The 20,054-nt window shown below is 41.0% G+C and overlaps 1 protein-coding gene across 1 annotated transcript in view; it reads left to right on the plus strand.

Moving 5' to 3' along the window:
* Positions 1–20,054, plus strand: part of TDRD7 (tudor domain containing 7) — a 130,812-nt gene that overhangs the window by 55,452 nt on the left and 55,306 nt on the right. The window contains exons 7-9 of the mRNA XM_075210917.1: positions 4,583–5,172; positions 6,135–6,321; positions 14,098–14,209. Of these exons, the coding sequence (XP_075067018.1) occupies positions 4,583–5,172; positions 6,135–6,321; positions 14,098–14,209 (889 nt within the window). The remainder of the gene's footprint in view (positions 1–4,582; positions 5,173–6,134; positions 6,322–14,097; positions 14,210–20,054) is intronic.

Consider the following 20,054-nt stretch of genomic DNA (forward strand, 5'->3'; position numbering starts at 1 on the left):
TCTATGCACTTCCATCAGTTAATATCAGTATTTTCTCTTCCTTTCTTTTGAAGGTCATATTTTCTCAATAAGTGTGTGATTCCTTTTGAAATATTATCTTTCGGTACTTATTTGTTTGCCATTTTTTTGTCAGCTCTTCAGAACAAGGCAGTCTATCCAATTGTATTATGCTGTGGAATAGGTCCTTTATTAGTTTAACCCCTTTGCCACTAAGGCTTTTGTCATACCTGTGCAGAGCCTGTATTGGCTCTTTTTGGTCTAGTCATATTCCCATATCAGAGATATACGAAGGTGGGGTCCGCGCTTCTATACCTATGTATGAGCAGCCAATGGGATGTGGATGGGGTAGTCCTAATCCCCAAGGTTACATAAATTGGAAGAGAAATTCCCAGGCGCTTGATGTAATTGAAAATATACAGTGGATATAAGTTGGCTGAAAGCCTGATTTATTTTACACAGTGGTGATGATAAATAGTGTGCCGGCACACATAAAAACAATCACAATAAACTTGTGTATTGGAAAGGACAATAATATACAACTGTCATACAAGATGTACAGAACAGATGGCTTACTGGCTGCCTTTACCAAACATGTGGCAACAGAGAGTCCAATAAGTCCAGTGCTGGAGGCTAATAAGTCCAGAAAGTCCTTGCTGAAGAAGGAAACTGTCCACCAGGAGTTAACGATCCTTGAGTGTGTGCACTTACCGTGCAGAAAAATTAACACTATGTGTGATCAAAAACAGTGAGTTCATACACATAGCGTGACAATCAGGGAGAGCTGAACAGGCACTGACCTAAATCCGGAGATGCTTCCCAGAACGATCCTGGTCCGGTGTTGCGGTCTCCACGTGCAGCTGGACAAGCTCTCCCGAGTCCTGCAACAGAGCGATGAGGAGTTCCCGGCCGTCCGCCCCTCCTCTCTGTGCAGCTGGATACTCGCGTCTCTCGCAGTTGCCACCGGTGATAAGCATGCGCAGAGGCGCGTTATCGATAATGATATGAAATATGATGAAATGTGGCTCAGGAGCTAGAAATATGTGCTGAATGTCGACCCTACGCGTTTCGCCCACGTGGGGCTTCATCAGGGACAGTAGAAATATGTTGGACTGCAGTCTTCAAGTTGCTCTATATGGGGGGGGGGCAGCAATAAAGGAACAGTTTCCTATTGGGTCCTCCATTGGATTGGCATCTGTAAGAGGCGGTCTCTCAGACCCATGCTCAGTGTGGAAAAAACCCACTGAGCATGGGCGAAACGCGTAGGGTCGACATTCAGCACATATTTCTAGCTCATGAGCCACATTTCATCATATTTCATATCATTATCGATAAAGCGCCTCTGCGCATGCTCATCACCGGTGGCAACTGCGAGAGACGCGAGTATCCAGCTGCACAGAGAGGAGGGGCGGACGGCCGGGAACTCCTCATCGCTCTGTTGCAGGACTCGGGAGAGCTTGTCCAGCTGCACGTGGAGACCGCAACACCGGACCAGGATCGTTCTGGGAAGCATCTCCGGATTTAGGTCAGTGCCTGTTCAGCTCTCCCTGATTGTCACGCTATGTGTATGAACTCACTGTTTTTGATCACACATAGTGTTAATTTTTCTGCACGGTAAGTGCACACACTCAAGGATCGTTAACTCCTGGTGGACAGTTTCCTTCTTCAGCAAGGACTTTCTGGACTTATTAGCCTCCAGCACTGGACTTATTGGACTCTCTGTTGCCACATGTTTGGTAAAGGCAGCCAGTAAGCCATCTGTTCTGTACATCTTGTATGACAGTTGTATATTATTGTCCTTTCCAATACACAAGTTTATTGTGATTGTTTTTATGTGTGCCGGCACACTATTTATCATCACCACTGTGTAAAATAAATCAGGCTTTCAGCCAACTTATATCCACTGTATATTTTCAATTACATCAAGCGGCTGGGAATTTCTCTTCCAATATTCCCATATCAACATCAATAATGTTGTTTATGCAGTACCCACACAAATTATACCCAGTTTTTTTAAAAAATAAATAGGATGTATTAGGAATTTGAATTTTCATAAATTACCATCAGTCTTCATAATTCTGTCATAACAGAAAATATAACAAAAATGTACAAAAAGTGCTTTTCATTGAAATGGAAAGAAAGTGAACTTAAAACAGATGTGGTTTTTTTTCTTACTGAACACCAAGAAATAATTTGTGGCTCTTGCTTTGGCATCAATCCACCTTTCAAAAAAAAAAAAAAAAAAGCAAAGAGCAGGATTCTACACATAGATCATAATAAAATCTGCACTTAAAAAAAATGATAGCAAAAAAAAATTTCATTTTTTTGAATGCAATGCGTTACACATATAAAAATGGGCTACCCCATATTATTTTTACAACAGACAACATAACAGATGAATTAAGGATGCTCCTGTGAGTATCCACTTTCAAATGAGGAGTCCTCATAGTTGTTTGGAGCCATAATGGGCATTACAAAACCTTAATGTTTTCTGGAGTGTAAGGTGTTCTTGTCTGGTGATTAAGTCACCAGGTGAACACAACCATCGGAAATAATACCAAATTGGGAACATAAAATGCTTGTTAATATCTAGCAATGAAAAAAAAACCCAAGACAAAAACATATCTAGTAGGATGTGTAACAGTATGTTATGGATAGGGTAAGGGAAGGGTTGGAACCAAGGGAATTGATGCCAAAGCCTTGAACTGCAACATCCCCACATCTACTGAGGGGAATAGAGGAATGTGTATGTAACTAGGCTAAATTTAAACCAACATAGGTGTTTGGCTAACTGCAAAACCAAACCTTGTAAGTAGCATTTTTAATCTTAAAATTCAGCTCATTTAGTGCAAAGGATGAGTGGGACTCATCCTTGGGAATAAAGTGGTTAAAAAGTAATATATTTTCCAAAGCCACACATGAACAGCAAAAATAAGGCTAGAAAACTACCCATGCATTTGCATCCTCTCATATCCTCTCATCGCTGCATAAAAACTGCATAAATTCCTATATCATATAGTAAGCAATAGGTAGAATATCACAAATAGTTGTCTGCATTTCTCCATAGGGAATTAAGCCAGGGTAACCAAACCTACTCAAATTTAGCAACCTCTGCTTATATAGGTGTGGCACATAACTAATTACCAGTGTCCATTCTGTCAGCAATGGCGCAGCAGACCATCCACTTGTGTAAAATTAGTCTCGGAAGAATCCCCTCTCATTTTCTGATGACCAGATTGTCTACAACTTCTGCAACGTAGACCTGTGGGGCATTCCATATAATTTCTGTGACATATGTAACCAAGATGCGTACTAAGTAAAATAATATAGTTACCTGCTGCAATTAGTTTATCTCTGGAAGAAATCACCATCTCCATACATCCATCTTCCCAGTCATGGCCGCTTAATCCAGGAATGCCTCTCTGGTAATTGGCAAAATATTTGCTGGAAGGCACTGCTTGACACCTTATCAATAGTCCATAGAAAGAAGCATTTGATTGAGGGCCAGACATGATTTCTAGAGAAACATGGTCTTAATAAAAGGGTGCACAAGACTGAGCTGTATACTTTAACTTTTTAGATATTTATTTAAGCTCTGGTTCAAACTTAAAAACTTTTAAAGGACTTTTTTAAACAAATACTTGTGGTAGATATTTTACTTCATAGCTTGTTCAAATGGCCCTGAGCAATGTCTGTAAGCTTCCCCATTGTCTGTAAGCTTCCCCATTGTAGAATTAAACACCAGTCGCAACACTCTTTATTTTTATTTTTTTTTATTATTTTTTTTTAGGAAACTTCCAAACCAACACCCAGTTCTGCCCTTCCTTTATAGATTAAATTCGCCAGAGCACAAGTTGGGAAGGTAATACAGAAAGTTTAGTACTGCAATTTCATGCAGCTTTCTGGGGGTCTGCATTTATAAACAAATGGTATTAAACAGATGAAAATACCTGTGAGCTGTAACTGCATGCTTGCACACTTTCTTTGCCATTCATTTGTACTCCTTGCTATTAAAACCCTTTTTAAAACCAGTGGGAGACTTATTGTAAACCTAGCGAGAACATGTTTGGGGAAAAAGAGGTAAACTTGTTTTCTTCGGACTGTCCTATCTGCACATTTGCTTACTGCTCAAAATGGATAATCACTATCAGACTATTCATTTCTCTTTAAAGGTTAAATAAGGTAAAAATACTGGGTTAGGTTGAGTTTGCGACAAACTGGTTGGTCCCTAAAAGCTCTAATGCTTCAGCTCTGTCTCCTGCTGTGGTGGACTTTTTCAAAGTAACCATGGTGTTGCCGAGGCCTTTCGTTTGTGAACTTCCCAACACATGAATGGGATCTTCAGAGGAGGGACATTGACAACACACTGTCCTGTTTTGAATTGAATGACCCACGCGATAGTAGGGCTAGACTGTTGGGCCCCACTGTAGACTCACTCGATTTATTGAAACCAATCTGAAACTAAATTATTGTTGTGTTGGAATTCTTATGTAAGTAGTTTTGTCCTTCAGATCTTTGTAATCTATATTATAGTAAATATTTTAAACACAAATGCCCTAATGATTTTCTGCATATGTTTTTGCAGGTACATAGGCTCACTAACAGTGGTCATACAGAGTTAATTCTATGTTCCCCTGTAAAAAAGCAACAGACTACTCCAAGAATTACCCAGCAACGCAGTAATGATCAGGTTAAACCGAATCTGACCTCTAGTCCTTCAAAGCTTGTGGTTCCCTCTAAACACAATGAAAACCCAATACCTCATGTTGAACTTAAGCAAAAAGTTTCTGAACTCTTGACAAATTACAGCAATGGTCTCTGGTCTCATGCACTACCCAAAGTTTTTGAGGACGCATTCAAAATCAAATTTCCATTGGAGGTTGTTAACTTGGACACACTGTCCGACATATGCACTATAAATGTTATTTCTGAAAACCCTTATAAATCAATCCTTTATGCTAAGATCACAGAAAGTGGAGGACAAAATTTGAACCTCTTGGTAAACAAAAACGATGGTCTTAAAAATCAAAAACGTGAGGAAGGACCATCTGACATGGAACAGTCTGAAGAAGAGATGGATATTGAAATGACTCCACCGCCATTGGTTATTCCATCAGAAGCCTCCCCCTCTGTTCTTGTTGTGGAATTAAATAATACAGAAGAAGTTGTCATAAGGTGAGTGCTCTGTTATATGTAAAAATAAGTGGAGGTTGTCATTTTCATGCTAATTCTCTGTGTCACATAAGTTTTGGTAAAACAACCCCCACTCCATCTTTTTTTTTTGTATGATAACGTTGCTTTCCATTCAGAAGTTTGCAAGAAACAATAGACTGTGTATAGGTAGTTTATATACTCATATATCTGGGAAAAATGCAGGACAGTCCATGCAGTTAATGTCTAGATCCTCCTTTTCTGTAAGAAATACCACAATATGTTCCTATTTCCCTCTGTGGACTGTTCCTTCTCCTCACCGAGATGTATATGTGGGAGAGAACAGAGAGAGATCTCGTGGTGTATTAACTTCTTATTTATTAAGTAAAAACATAACATAAAAGCACTCACATTTACTGTGATTGACCGCTCACATAAAGGTTTCTTTCAAGATTCCTTTCAGTCCCTGTTATCCCCTTAGAAGGCGATAGTCACCGGAGCTCTGTGTGCCGGCCGTGACCCAAGCAGTCGGACTCGCAGATGCCCAGGGAAACTCTGCAGCGTCAGAGGGGGCGTGGCCTATTTCGTAATGTGTTCCGATTGGCCCCAACGCGTTTTGTCACAGTGTGACTTCATCAGGGGGTCACACACCGACTGCTTGGGTCACGGCCAGCACACAGAGCTCTACCTATTGAGATACTACCTAGTCCCATTACACTATTACTGGGAGGAGTAGGGCAGGACTTAATTTTATCTGGACATTTATGTTTTGTATGTTACCACTTGTGATTTCTACCCACCCACTCTATTGCGCCCACTCCTTTTGTATTAGTTTATGTTTTTTATTGTGAAGCTCAGGCTGTCCTTCACAGGAGTCCAGTGGCAGCATCCCCTTTCCCTCCCCCCTTCTGGTGAGCGCAGACCAATCAATACTGTTTTCTATTTCCAATAGAATGTGTATGTTTTATCCTATTTTTATGCTTAAGGTACGTTGGCAAAGACTATTCTGCTGCACAAGAACACATGGAAGATGAAATGAAGGAGTTGTACAGTAAATATACATCTCCTGTGCAGCTAAGCTCACTAAAGTCAGGACAGCTTGTGGCTGTGAAAGCAGAAGAGGAGGCATGGCTGCGTGCTCAGATATCCTCAATTGAAGATAATAAAATTAAGGTACACATTTTCCAGTCATTTTCTATTTTAAAGATGTAAACTGGAAAATAGGCATTATGTAAAAATAGTGGATTATTAAATGAGGTAATAGACAGAGATTGAAATTGAATGAACAAGTTTAGTATATTTAACTTATGTATTCCTGCAGTTTCTACTGTATTTGGTAAGCATCTGATAATTCAGTTGGGATATATAATGTGGTAACAGAGTAAACTTCGCTTCAGAGAGACTTATTAAACAGGGTCAGGATGATTGTTTATTGTGAGGGTACTTTTCAACCATTTTACAGTAGGCTAACTTAATGTTTTAATGCTTTAATTAGCTATAGTTTGGTCCTACCCCCCACCCACTTCATAATAGTTTGCACACGTTATGCACAGTGTGAAAAAACAAAAACAATTGATGCTCACAACCTGGTGGAATGCATTTAAAAATGATGACGCCTATATTAAAACTACATTTCTCTTTTGGCAATAGGGACACACAGATGGTGGGTTATGTTTCACATGTAGAAGGCAGGGCACTAGAATATAATAAGATTCCTCTTGCATCTCCATCCCGTTCTACTGCTCCTCATTGGTCTTCTTTTCCAATGGCCTGCATAAGAGTTAGCCGTTAGGCACAGGCTCTTTTTCCCTATATTTATTTATTTATTTTTACAATTTAGGAACAGACTCAACTGGCCCCTCGAGCGTGGCAGGATATTCTCTTCACCCCCTCTAACTACTTGCTTCCATTGCAGTAAGGCTTATCTGTGGGTCAGGTGGACCTGTGCCTTACAGCGATGCAGGTCCTCCAGCTCCAGTCCTCACAAACGGTTGAATGATTGTTGCGCTCCTCCCAAATGCTTCCCTAAGACTTGTGCGTTCCAGATTGGGGGACAGTCCAACATATTGTTCTGCACTTCAGAATGGTGGCTGCTATGTATAGGAGATTCTTACAGTTTCTAGGGTGTGACTTTGGAGACTTGTCGGGTGCAGGAAGCCTTGGGCAAGAGAATAGACTAGGTTAGGTTTTCACACCTCTAGCTTGATGCTCAGGCAAGCCTTTCTAGCTACTTAATGGCAAGAGTCGTTCAAGGGACAAACCACAAATGCAGGGGTTGCACAATGGTACCACCAGGGCTGAGCTGCCACAGTTTGCCAGATAAGCTGCCAAGTCCTCAGACTTACTGCTGGCCCACAGAGTTCTCTGGTTGAAATCATTGTCACTGAACAGCACTTCTGAAAAAAACAAAACAAAAAAAAACCTCTGTCTTGTCGTTTTTTTTTAGTTTTGTTTTGGGTTTTTTTATTGTAAGGATCTCTTCAATCTGGAATTGAAGAACATTATCAAGTTCGCCACAGGTTCTTCTGGAGTTGGTTCCTTCCTCAGGATAAACCCAGGCGAATTAGCTTCTGCCACAAGAGCTGCTTCCTCTCCCTGGATGCCAGTCCATCATAAGACCAATTCTTGAGGACTAAGGTTGTCTCATCTGGTGCAACACAGGCCAACCCAAAAAAGACCCTCTTGAATTTTAAATTGGGGAACTATAAATCATGTACACCTTCTAACTATCTTTTAGAACACAGAGGCGGGGAAGTGTCTGTAGCTATTGTCATCCTCTAAAGTGACATCTGATTGTACTATATTACATTGTACATTAGATTGTACATCTATTGTGTCCAACCACTAGGTACTTAATGTCATCAGGCCTATGAGAGACAATTTTTGAGCTCCCTCCAAACCATTTCCTCCTTTCTTTGATACACAGAACATCATATGGTCTGTTTGCAGTTCTTCATAAAGGTAATGGCCTCTATGGTGGAGACTCTTACCATTGCGTCCAGTGTTCTCCCCAGAAAATTTTGCCAGCTGTGCGGCGTTAAGAAGTAGCCGGGTGGGGGCAGTTGTAATACTTTGCAATAATATTGAAAAATGTTGGAGGCTATTGGCCACACCTGCCAGCACTGGTCAGACTGGTGGTCAGTGGTCTAACGCACACTGCTGGCTGTAGTGCTCACATAGTGCCTGTTCTAATAGGAGAAACAATAGTTTATTCTATTGTAATAGGACTCTAAGAGCCGAATGGCAAGTAAAAACAGCTGGAGCACCCAGGAAATAGCTGTTGGGGAGAAAACACATCTTCAGGAAGACAGTACTGCCTTATGTAGACAACATCCTGGTGAAGAACTGCTTTGCTATCTCTGGCTTTTACTACACATGGCTCTATTATAATTAGGAACAAATCATTAATTATTCCATCATCGGCTATGGTGTTCCTGAGCATCAGTTTCGATACAGTGCTACAAACACTCTGCAAGAGCTAATATCTCCTTTTCTGTCAAACCCACACTACCATTTGATCCTGTATGAGTTTGGTGGGGACTATACTCCTGGAAGCAGTGACCTACTGTAGCAGGTAGTCTCTATGAGCACCAGTGTTATAGGATGAGAGTCTAATTTCATTCACTGCCCCCAGGATGCTTGCCTCTTTCTCTAGTACCTGTAGGGTTCTGTGTGTGTGTCTATAGAAGGAGATAATGCCAACAGGCAATCCACCTCTCTTATACCGTTCTCTGTAGGGAATTGAGTTTTTAGGGGTTATCTCACCACAGAAGCCATCCTTCTGTAGCGAGAGCCCAGATTAGATGACCACCACAGTAGAGCATCCAATACCATTCTTCCTTGCCCCCTGCTCCTGATATTTTGGCCCTGTAGCTTCCCTTTATGGGGCTGGGGCTGAGGCTACTAGGGAGGGGCATAGGGGCAGTTTTGGGACCTGTCCTAGGACAGGAGGCCCCTATTGTCCTGGGTCACTTGGGGGTTTATAGTAGCACCCATATGCACTTGGTGTCTCCTCCTTGGAGGGCTTCATACTGAAGAAAGTCCACCAGGAGCTTACCACTAACTGGAAGAGCTGCTGCTATGATTTTGTTTTCCTGTATCTGTCTGCTGCTGGACTGAAGCACCTCTCCTCAAGGGCTCCTGTTGCTGTCTTGATGCCTGGTGGCTAAATACCTGTTTTAGTAATAGAAAATCTGTATTTTCTCTGTAAACCTTATTTGTGTGTGCGTGAGAGATTGTTACCAACTCTCTTTTATTGTTTGCTATTGTGTTTATACTGGTGGACATTAGTTACAGATCTATACCAGAATGAATATATATGTGTGTGTGTATATGTGTGTATATGTATATGTGTGTGTGTGTGTATATATATATATATATATATATATATATATATATATATATATATATATATATATATATATAGTGTGTATGTATATATATATATATATATATATATATATATATATATATATATACTGTGACAAAATGAGTGTGATAACCCTGTGACCATTTGGTTTCTCATTTCTCACATAATGTGGATTATAGCAAGTACTTTTTGTAGCACTTGCTTTTGTTCCGCAGCTCACCAGACTACACCTGCATTGTCTAATTACATGTGGCTAAGGGGACATTGTAGCTCAGTGTAAATATGTATGTTGTGTATTGTATATTGGTGACTTGCAGTAAGGTTATTCATTGTCTTTAAAGTGAAGCCAGAGGGATTAAGGGTAGGGATCAGGTTGTAAGATGCTAGAGTGGGAAAACTATTTAGTGTCCATTGTTCTCACCAGGCTAGTCCAGACAGGCCATCTAACAGGGCAGGTGCTGTGGAGGGTCAGCTCATCTTCACTCCCCTCTCCAACCCCCCCTAGTCCAGCACTGACTAATGGTTAAGAATAGACCCAGGGGTTTGCCCAGGGAGGGGAAAGACTGTGAAAATTAGACCCGAGATATAAGGAGCCACTCCAGGGGGGAGGGGGTGTTCATTCTGGGATTTCATTCATGTAGAGTGCAAGATCTGGTTTTGAGTTGTCGTTCTCTACTAGAGTCTATATATGCAGCTGAGAGAGATTCATGGGTCATCAAGTCTGGACAGCCAGGTGACTGTAACTCCTTAAGCTAGTGGGGTAAGGGACAGATGATGTGGTAAACATGCCTGGCATTTAATTACTTTGTGTACATAATATTCTAGTGTTTATATGACAATAAATATACTGTTGTATTTTTATAACTGCATTTGCCTGAGTGACTATACGAATCCTAGAAGGTACTGGGTAGATTTCCCTGGCATAGTAGGGCACACGTGGGTGGCCAGCCAGCGTGAAGTGGGTAGCATTGGGCCAGAAAATCCGGTATCTTCACACCCATCTTGAACATTAAGTCCTTGAACACCAAGTTTCAAGTGAACATGATCAAGATGGAGTCTCAGATCTGTTTTCCTCTGCATGGAGAAAAACAAATTCCTAGCATCCATAGACGTCAAGGATGCATATCTTCATATTTCGATCTGGAAAGGACAATACAGTCTACTCAGATTTGCTGTTCAGTATTCTCATTTTCAATTCGGGGCACTTCCATTTGTTCTGGCTATTGCACCACAAGTTTTCACAAAGGTCATGGCAGCCCTGTTGAGGTCTCACCATTGTGCTTTACCTAGACAAACAGGTCGCATGTGCTGGAATCACATGGGTGGATTTAGAATTTTCCAAAATCCATCTTTGTTCTGAGTCAGAGGATGGTATTTCTGAGTCTAATCTTAGACACCAGGGAGCAAAGGGTCTTTCTTTTTTTTCGCAAGACAAATCTGGACCCTCCCAAGTATTTGTCAGATTAGTTCTAGTCCTCATGTTCTTTTGGTTCTGCTATACATGAAGTTGATGGGGAAGATGGCATATTGCACCACATTTAAAGGTGGAGACCATGTTCAACCCTCTGATGTCCTTTTATTGTCCCCAGAGATGTGCCTGTCTCTAAGGTGGTGGTTGAGAACAGGAAATTTGATCAAGGGCCATCCATTTTCCATCCTCTACTGGACTGTTACAACTGTCAGTCTTTAGGAATGGGGGATATTGACGATACACCTTCATTTGTAGGGGCTTTTGTACAGAGATGAAGCCAATCTCCCAATCAATATTCTGGTGCTCAGATGAACGCTTTGATGGGGGCCCAGTCATTACTGCAGGGCAAACCCACTGGATTTAGTCAGATAACTCCACGTCCGGGGAGAAACCAAGAGCTCCTTTACAATGAGGGAGTTTTTTTGAATCCTTTACTAGGAGAAGCACTTTCTTATAGCGATAGCAGCAGTGTACGTTTCGTGAGTGAAGAATTAAGAGGTGGATTTCCTAAGAAGAAATTTTCCTGGGTTAGTGGTCTCTTCACCCAGAGCTATTTGGTTTGCCATTGAAGAGATGATGGTCAGCCAGTGGTGAACACGATGGCTTCCAAGCACATCCAGAAGCTGCCTCTATTCTGTTCCAGGACCACCGATCTGTTTGCAGTACTACTGGTTGCCATGATGGTACCAAGTTGTTTTTTCTCTTCCCTTCAATTATGATGTACCCTCACGTCCTCAAGACGGTCAATAGAGAGGGCGTTTCGGTCATCCTCTTGGCTACAGACTGTCTGTGAAGAGCCTGTTACGCACACGTTCTAAGGATGGTGGCAGCCCCAGGATGTCGTCTACCTTTTAATGGCATGACTGATGAAGCCAGGACCTTTGAAGCCAAAGGTTTGTCTGATGAAGTTATTCAGACTATGCTGGAAGCCAGTGCCTGAACAGCGTTATCATAGTTTGGCAAACGTCTTTGTGTTTGCACCAAACCACATGATTCCCCACTTATTCCTTAAGGCTTTCGCGTTGTCTTTCCTTTCTCCAGGTCAGGCTGGAAGGCAGCCTAAAGCTTAGTTCCCGTAAGGTTCAGGTCTCCGCTTAATAAGTGTATTTCCAGAGGAAGTCGACTTTGATCACTGAGATCCAGACTTTCTTACAGAGGGCTTTGCATATCCAGCCTCTGTGTCCCTCCTTCCACTCCATGTGATCTTCATTTGGTCCTTTTGGCTTTTTAGTTTCCACCGTTTCAATTCCTTGAGACAGTTGACTTTTTAAGTTCTTGACTTGCAAAATAAATTTCCTTCAAGCTATCTCTTCAACTAGAGGGGTTTGCGAATTGGGGGGCCGTTCTTGCATTTCTCCCTCAATGATCTTTCAGGACGATAGCGCAGTCTTGCGTACATCTAAGTCTTCCTAAACTAAAGTGATGTCACATTTTTACCTTAATCGGGAGATTTCTTACAGAGTTCAATTGGCCAGAGTCAACTGGTTCTCCTGGACACATGGTCAAAGCTCTTAGAATGTACTTGGAGAGGACCTCCGGAGTTTGAAAGCCTGATTCCCTGCTGGTTCTCTATAATGTGCACAAGCAGGGTTGGCCAGCATCTAAGCAGACTATAGCCAGAAGGATCAGGTCCATTATTCAACAAGCTTACTCTTTTTGGTTAGTGTTTTGGCTCACTCCATTAGGCCAGTGAGTGCCTTTTTGGGCAAAGCATCACAGGCTTCGGCGAGCAGCTATGCCGGGCAGTCACTTGGTCCTCTGTCCTCAATTTTACAGTGTTTATGTTTTTGTGTCCAGATATGCCAGCTTTGGATGGCGACTTTTGAGTTCAGCCGTGTCGGAGCATACCCTCCCCTATTTGCTACCTTGGGGATACATTCCAAAGTTGACATGTCCCCGAGGTAGGATGCAGGAGAACTGTACAGAGAACTCCCATCAGTCCCTGCCCCATTGGAGCCTACAGTCTAAATTCACTAACACACACAGGCTAGGGTCAATTTGATAGCGGCCAACTAACCTACCAGTATGTTTTTGGAGTGTGGAAGGAAATCGGCGCAGCTGGAGGAAACCCACACAAACACGGGGAGAACATGCAAACTCCACACAGATGGGCCTTGGTTAAACTTTGGGGGGGGGGGGGGGTTATGTTTGTTTGTTTTTCTGATTGATGTAATTCATGAAAAAGGTCTCTAGTCTAATAATACAGTAACTAGTTTAACAGTTTAAGGTGCACTTGACAAGGGTTTGAGAATATTTTTATCATTCTTCATCTCCTATTTATCCACCAGTTTCCTGTTTATTAATCAGTCAGGTCATCGAAATACTCTTAACAGCAGGAGATGTAGCACAGGGCAGGAAAGAGTAGTGGAGTGAGGCTCCTATAAAGAAAAATGGTGATATTAAATGCACCTCTATATGAAACACTGTTCATATATTCAATTTAAATTTTTTTAATTTTTTTTACTTCAATAGTATTTTTATTAATTTTTCAGAAATTATGGGGTGTAGAAAGGGATGGGGAGGTAACGAAAGGACACAAAAATAAAAAGGGGAAGGATTGAAGGGGTACATAGTGGGGAGGAACACCTTAAACAATTCTGCTGTTAAACCATATTGAACACGAGGGGGGAACCCAATAGGTTCCCTTCCAATTCGTGAAAGTTACACTAGTCGAATGGTCACCAGGGGACTACTAATAGGAACATTGGGGAACTTCGCTAAGTGTAGGAGATGCAGGTAGTAAATCAGAGTCTATTTGATCTGGACGCGCTCCCTCTCCGTCCGTAACATACACATGCCAGCTGAACCACTTCATTATCGGGGACGAGGTGGCAGTGGAGTAGGGCATCCCCTCTGTCTCCATTTCAAACCTGAATTGCACCTTGGCCACTACTTTCGATATCAAGGGTATCTGTGGTGACTTCCAACCTTGAGCTAAGGAGGCTCTTGCGGCAATCAGAATATGACTAAAGACATATTTAGCATGTGATGGAAACTGGGGGGGGTAATGCTGCAGTACAATTTAATTGTTAACCATATTACAATTATATGGTCAATGTTGAAACGTCCTGTCTTATGCATTCTTTTAATTTGTTTTACATTTTTCCAGATTCTGTATGTGGACTATGGATTTAGTGACGTTGTTGACAGCACCAAAGTGAATAGGCTGAACAAACCATTTTATTCTCTTCCATTCCAGGCCACAAAATGCAGACTAGCAGGTAACCTGTTTTGCTCCACTCACTGCAATATTTTGCAATACAACTTTCTAATACAATTTTTAAGTTATTTTAGTGAATTGCAGGAATAAGAGCAGTAAGTAGAGTGTATAAAAAGAATAAAGTTTTATTTCATATCTGATCCTCCAAAAATATGTCCAAGCTGTATAATTGTGCATCTATAATTTCTCCAGTTGGAGATTTGTGGTCATTAATAGTATAGGCCTGTGTTTCTCTTAAAATGGTAGAGTAAATGGTCGCAGTGGGCTAGTATGCTATACCACCACTTCTACTGCTTTAAATTTAAAACTTCAAATTCTATTCACCTACATTCTGCATACTTCCACTCCTACATTTCCACATTGACTACTGGGTAGAGGCCATACCTATAGTATTATTGTGCTCAAAAGCATGTTGATTTGTTGAATCAAATATTTTTAGAGCTGAAAAGTCTTCGAGAACTCCCTCTGTCCCAAGGAGTTACACAACCATCCAGAGAATTGGCGTAGTTTTGTGCAAGTTAACTTCAAATCTGTCTTAAGCCTAAAACGCAATAAATCTGGGCTCCATATGTGTTCCTTAACTGACTCAAGAACAGCCACAGTATATTTATGTCTATGATAGTAGTGAGTTGCTGACTGCTAGCTGTGATGTTCAGAGTGGAGAGCAACAGCAAAAAATGAGGGTGCATTGGTGGACCTTCCTAGAGATCTTACAGTTGTGGGCCAGCGAAAATACTTAACTTTTTGTGGTCAAGTGACGTGGGGAGGTTTTGAGTGACATGTGGAGGCGTGTAAAGAGATCTTAGCGGCATATGGGAGACATGGGGAATTTTGTAGCATGTGAGGGACATGTTGGGGCATTTTGGGATAAGTGATGTGGGGGTCTTTCAAAATATCAAGAATTAAACTCAAAATGAATGAAAGTTTGCACATGTGGTCCTTTAAAGTAAGTTGACCTGCCCATCACTGCTTTATAACATAGGGAAGAAAAGGATGTTTATATGCTTGAAGCCACTTACATGGTGATCAGACGGTCAATGAAGTCCATGGGGGAGTTGTGACACAGATAATTGTGTGTATCTATGGGAACAACAAGCATATTGGTGTTTAGACTTTGGATCTGCAGATGGCCAGGTATGGCTTCAAATACTGGTATACAAAGTATCCATATATAAATTACAATTTACATAATTTACAAATTGTTGGGAAGGCTGGGCACTAGTACAATATTATGGAAATATATAAATTATACTTCATTTAATAAATGGAAATTTGTCCATTAGAGCTCTGTGTCTGATGCTGTCTGCACACTACACAAGAGTTTTTTTTTTTAAATCTCTTCTCCTAGAAAAGCAAAAGGAAACCAAAAAATGTTGCATGGCTTGTTCCAAAAACTGAATAAGATGAAATTTAAATTGATATTTACCTGAATGACTTCCACATCCTGGTCTCTGCATAAAACAACACTATACATTTTATCAAAGGAGTGGGTTAGCCTCTTACGAAGTACCTGTATGGTAGTGAAATGCGTGAGGCATTTTGTTTGTCCTTCATCCAATGCCCCATGGTGTGAAAGTTATTTATTTGATATGTTTTTTTGTTTTTATTTTGTTGCTACGCCATTTTATTGTTTTTACATGTAACTTTTATGTAAATCTACAATATTGATCCTTGTCCTTCAACTGTGGTTTCTCTGCTTTATCTTCCTCAGCAGCACAGAGACATTGGCTTCATATCAGCCAGGAGAATAGCTAAATTAATTTTTGTGTGCATTGGCTAATGCTTATTTCCTGGCTCACAAAAACTGCTAATACACTGCCCCGTAAGTGTAAGAATAAAAGCTGGTTTCAAAAGGTTTGCGCCGAACATTTTTGTCAAATGTTCCCTAACTATCTTCCAATAAATACCCTTGATTGTTTGGCTTTCAGAAATGTAAAACTTTAAATGTAACGCTTAGTTGTCCTACTGCTTAACTATTATAAATGTACAGTATATAAGGGCATTTATTATAAATGAAAAACAAAAGCCTATTCATCCTTTATTCCTGGATTTATTTGTTGACTTTAAGTAACTGCTATCAAAAAATAGCTTCCTCCTAAATGTAGGACAAAACTGAATATATGAGGTATGTCTATGAAATAACTAGACTTGTAATACCAATAAATAAAGGCGAGTTATTTAATCAACTTAATGTTTGTCCCCTTCAATATACTACCCATTTGCACTAATACATCGCTGTAGTCTTGTTTTCCACTGGTCGAGGGCATGGAGCAAATCAATTTCTGTCACTTGTTTCAACATATCTGCTGTTTTTTTCTTTACAGCATCAACTGACTCAAAATGTGTCCCTTTTTAAGCACTGATTTAACTTTTGGGAAAAGATGAAAATCGCAAGGTGCTAAATCGGGTGAATATGGAGGATGTTCAAGTGTAATAATGTGTCTGTCGGTCAAAAACTGCTTCACAGAAAGTGCTGTGTGAGCAGATGCATTGTCCTGGTGAAGAAAGAAACCATTTTTCCACAGTTGCGGCCGATTCTTTCTGACTCTTTCTCTCAGCTTTTGCAAACCTTATAATAATGCTGATTAACTGTTGTGCCTTCTGGAACCCATTCTTCCAAAATTACACCCTTGATATTGAAAAAAAACAATGAGCATTACTTTGACTTTTGACTTGCTTTGACAAGCTTTTTTCATTCTTGGTGATGGCTGTGTTTTCCAGTGCATTGACTGTCTTTTGGTTTCAGGATAGTACTGGAAGATCCAGGTCTCATCACAAGTGATTACTTTATGTAACGGGTTTGGATCTGTGTCAAGTTGCTGCAGAATATCAACATAACATTCCTTACAACGAGCTTTTTGCTCTGGTGTGAGAACCCTTGGGACCATCTTTGCCCAAACTTTCGTCATGTTAAGATCCTCACGCAAAATTTTCTATACGATGTCAGTGTTCACGGATTCAGCTATCATTCGAACACTGAGTCAGTGGTCTTTTCAAACAATCGGACTGATTTTTTTTTTTTTCTACATTTTCTTCAGTTCTTGAAGTGCAAGGTCGTCCAGGACGTTCATCATGTTCGACATTCTCACGTCCCTCGCTAAATCTTTTGTGCCACTCAAACACACACACACACGCACGAGACAGGCATTCATTCCCATACGCCGTAGTAAGCATTTGAAAACATTCTAGTGGTGTTTTGTGCAATTTTACAAAAAATTTCAAATTGACACGTTCAACTTTTTTACATTTTTATCGGCACTCTACAGAAAACACAACCAAATTAAATAGCGACTCAGAGTCTACTGAACGTCATAGTGTTGCAGCTTGTCATGCAGGTTCAGACAGGTTCAAGGTTACTATGTATGCAGTTATAACTGGTTCTGACTGCTTTGTTTACTAGGTGGAATCACAGTCTCATTATTAAATAGACATACCTCGTATTATCGTGTGAACTTCTTTTTCAGACATAATATCGATGATTAATATGGGTACTTGGGTGAGCTCATGGAATAGTGTTTATTAATTTATGTTCCTACATATTATTAAATTTCAAGAAAAACAGAAATCCATAGAGCTGGTAAAAGTGTATGAACTTGCTGCTAAAAACTTATTTACCCAATTACCCTAGTTGTGTGTGAAAAATACGGTGGTTAATTGTTTGTTTTTATTTTATTTTTTTTTAAAAAAAAAAAAATCACTCTGACAATACCAACAAAGGCAATTTTTTTGTGGTCTGGGAAAGCAGGAAAGATAAAGGGGGGTGTGAAGTCGCTGAGACAGAAACAGTTCAATATATTCTGCTTTAGAGGAAAACTTTCAGGAGTCTACTTTTCTATATTTTGTATGTTTTCTTGTCCTTCATATGCCTATCCAGCCAATAAAATTCACATGTGATATCACTATACTTGAAACAAGTAGCAGAATGCATTTTGGGTTTGTTTCTCCTGCTGCATATGTGCTTGAAATAATCATGTGAACTTCAAGTATAATTAATTTTCAGAAGTTTTATTTTATTTTTTCTTTACTCTTTTTTAACACTCAGCGCTGACAAGTGGCTTATAGCCACTGCCACTCTGATTCAGGAACCATAGACTGGCACTGCCAAAAACGGCAAAGAGCGCCGGTAATCGGAACTCCAGGGCCGCCATATTGGAGTGTACCAAGTCCCTTCCTCAACAAAGGAGTCGGGACACTTATTTCACCAGAAATCCGCTGGAAGTGACTGCTGCATATTATAGATGCAGCAGATCGCCTTTTACCGGCAAGAAAATCGAGATGGAGCAGGAAAAGGGTGCAGGTTGGAAGTACTAAGAAGATAGATTCCCTCCCTGCATTCTGAAGCAAGTGAACTATTCCAAGGGCGCCAAACAACTGCTTGGGAAAAAGAGCAGCAGCCATTTCTCAGGGACACTGAGTTGCTGACGGACCTCTCCTGCTCCAAAAGACATTTTAGCCTGATTGGAAGGCCAAGTACCACTTTTCTTACATCTCAATAACATAGATAGGGGTATATTGAAACTAAATTGTTGCAATAGCATTTTTATTAAAATATAGAATACTAATTGCATGACACATAACCTTAGCAGGGATACCAATTGGACTACAGAACCCGGTGGCGCTTTGTGCTGACTGCAAAGGGGGTAGACTGGCCGTGCAAGCTCAGTTTATCGCACCACCACTAGCGGAAACGCCAGCATGTGCAAATGCCCTGACACAGGGAGTTAAGACATTGGTAAAGCTCCTATCTAAACCAACAGATTCCAGTGGTTATGGCGGTTCTATTCTCTACCTCCGTAACAATTGACCTCCTCATAACAGGCAGGGCTACGGGGACTGCCGAGTCCACAGACTTAGGACAGGCTGGAGCTCCATTTGTCCTAACCTCACAAGACCCTCCTACATGACAACCGGCTTGGTCAGCATCCGTAGTTAGAGGACTTGACTTGATAGGTTAAACAGGTTCTTAGATAAATCAAGACCCTTACCCAAAAATAAGTGACACCGATCCACTAATCCTCATTTGACAGTCTCTGATTCAGAGGGAACTTCAGAAGAGGAGGGTGATAGAAGACACTGATTCTACACAGGTCATAGACCCAGAAGAGTCTTCGAAATATCAAGTAATTGACGACCTGATGGTAGCAGTTTACCAGACATTGGGTATTCGGGATCTAGAAGAGACTAGAGCATCAGATCAAAGTCTCTTTAAAAAAAAAAGCTAGAAAATGTGTGATCCGTTTTCCTTCATCAGTGGAACTGAAGGAAATAGAGGAAGCATACTGAAAACAACCAGATCGGAAATTTACTATTCTGCGAAGGTATCTGACTTTATATCCATTGCAGGATGAGGGCCTCAACCGTTGTGAACAGGTTTCAAGGTTTGATTCTCCGGTGGCACGCTTTGCACAACACACCACACTCTTTATCCCAGGGACAGCCACCCTGCAGGAGAATACTGACCGCAAGATAGAGGGATTTTTAAAATGTATCTATACCGTGACAGGTACTTCATTCAGACCTATGTTTTCATCAGCATGGGTTGCCAGGGCTATGGAAGCATGGGCTGGCCAATTAGCAGCGGGTCTGCAAAATTCAGAATTGTTTCCCCTCGTCCTGCGTCTCAAAGAGGCTTCCTGATACTTATACGAGGCCGCCCAGAATGCAGCCTCCATTTCTACATCTACTTTTGCAACCGCAGTAGCGGCCAGGAGAACCTTATGGCTCACATCCTGGGATGCAGATGCGGAATCAAAGTCTTTAGAATCGCTCCATTATTCAGGGGGGGTGTTATTCAGCCATGAACTTGACAACATAATTTACCAGGCCACAGGAGGCAAAATCGGCTT

Source organism: Mixophyes fleayi, chromosome 1 (assembly GCF_038048845.1).
Source record: "Mixophyes fleayi isolate aMixFle1 chromosome 1, aMixFle1.hap1, whole genome shotgun sequence".
In the NCBI taxonomy this organism is placed as follows: domain Eukaryota; kingdom Metazoa; phylum Chordata; class Amphibia; order Anura; family Limnodynastidae; genus Mixophyes; species Mixophyes fleayi.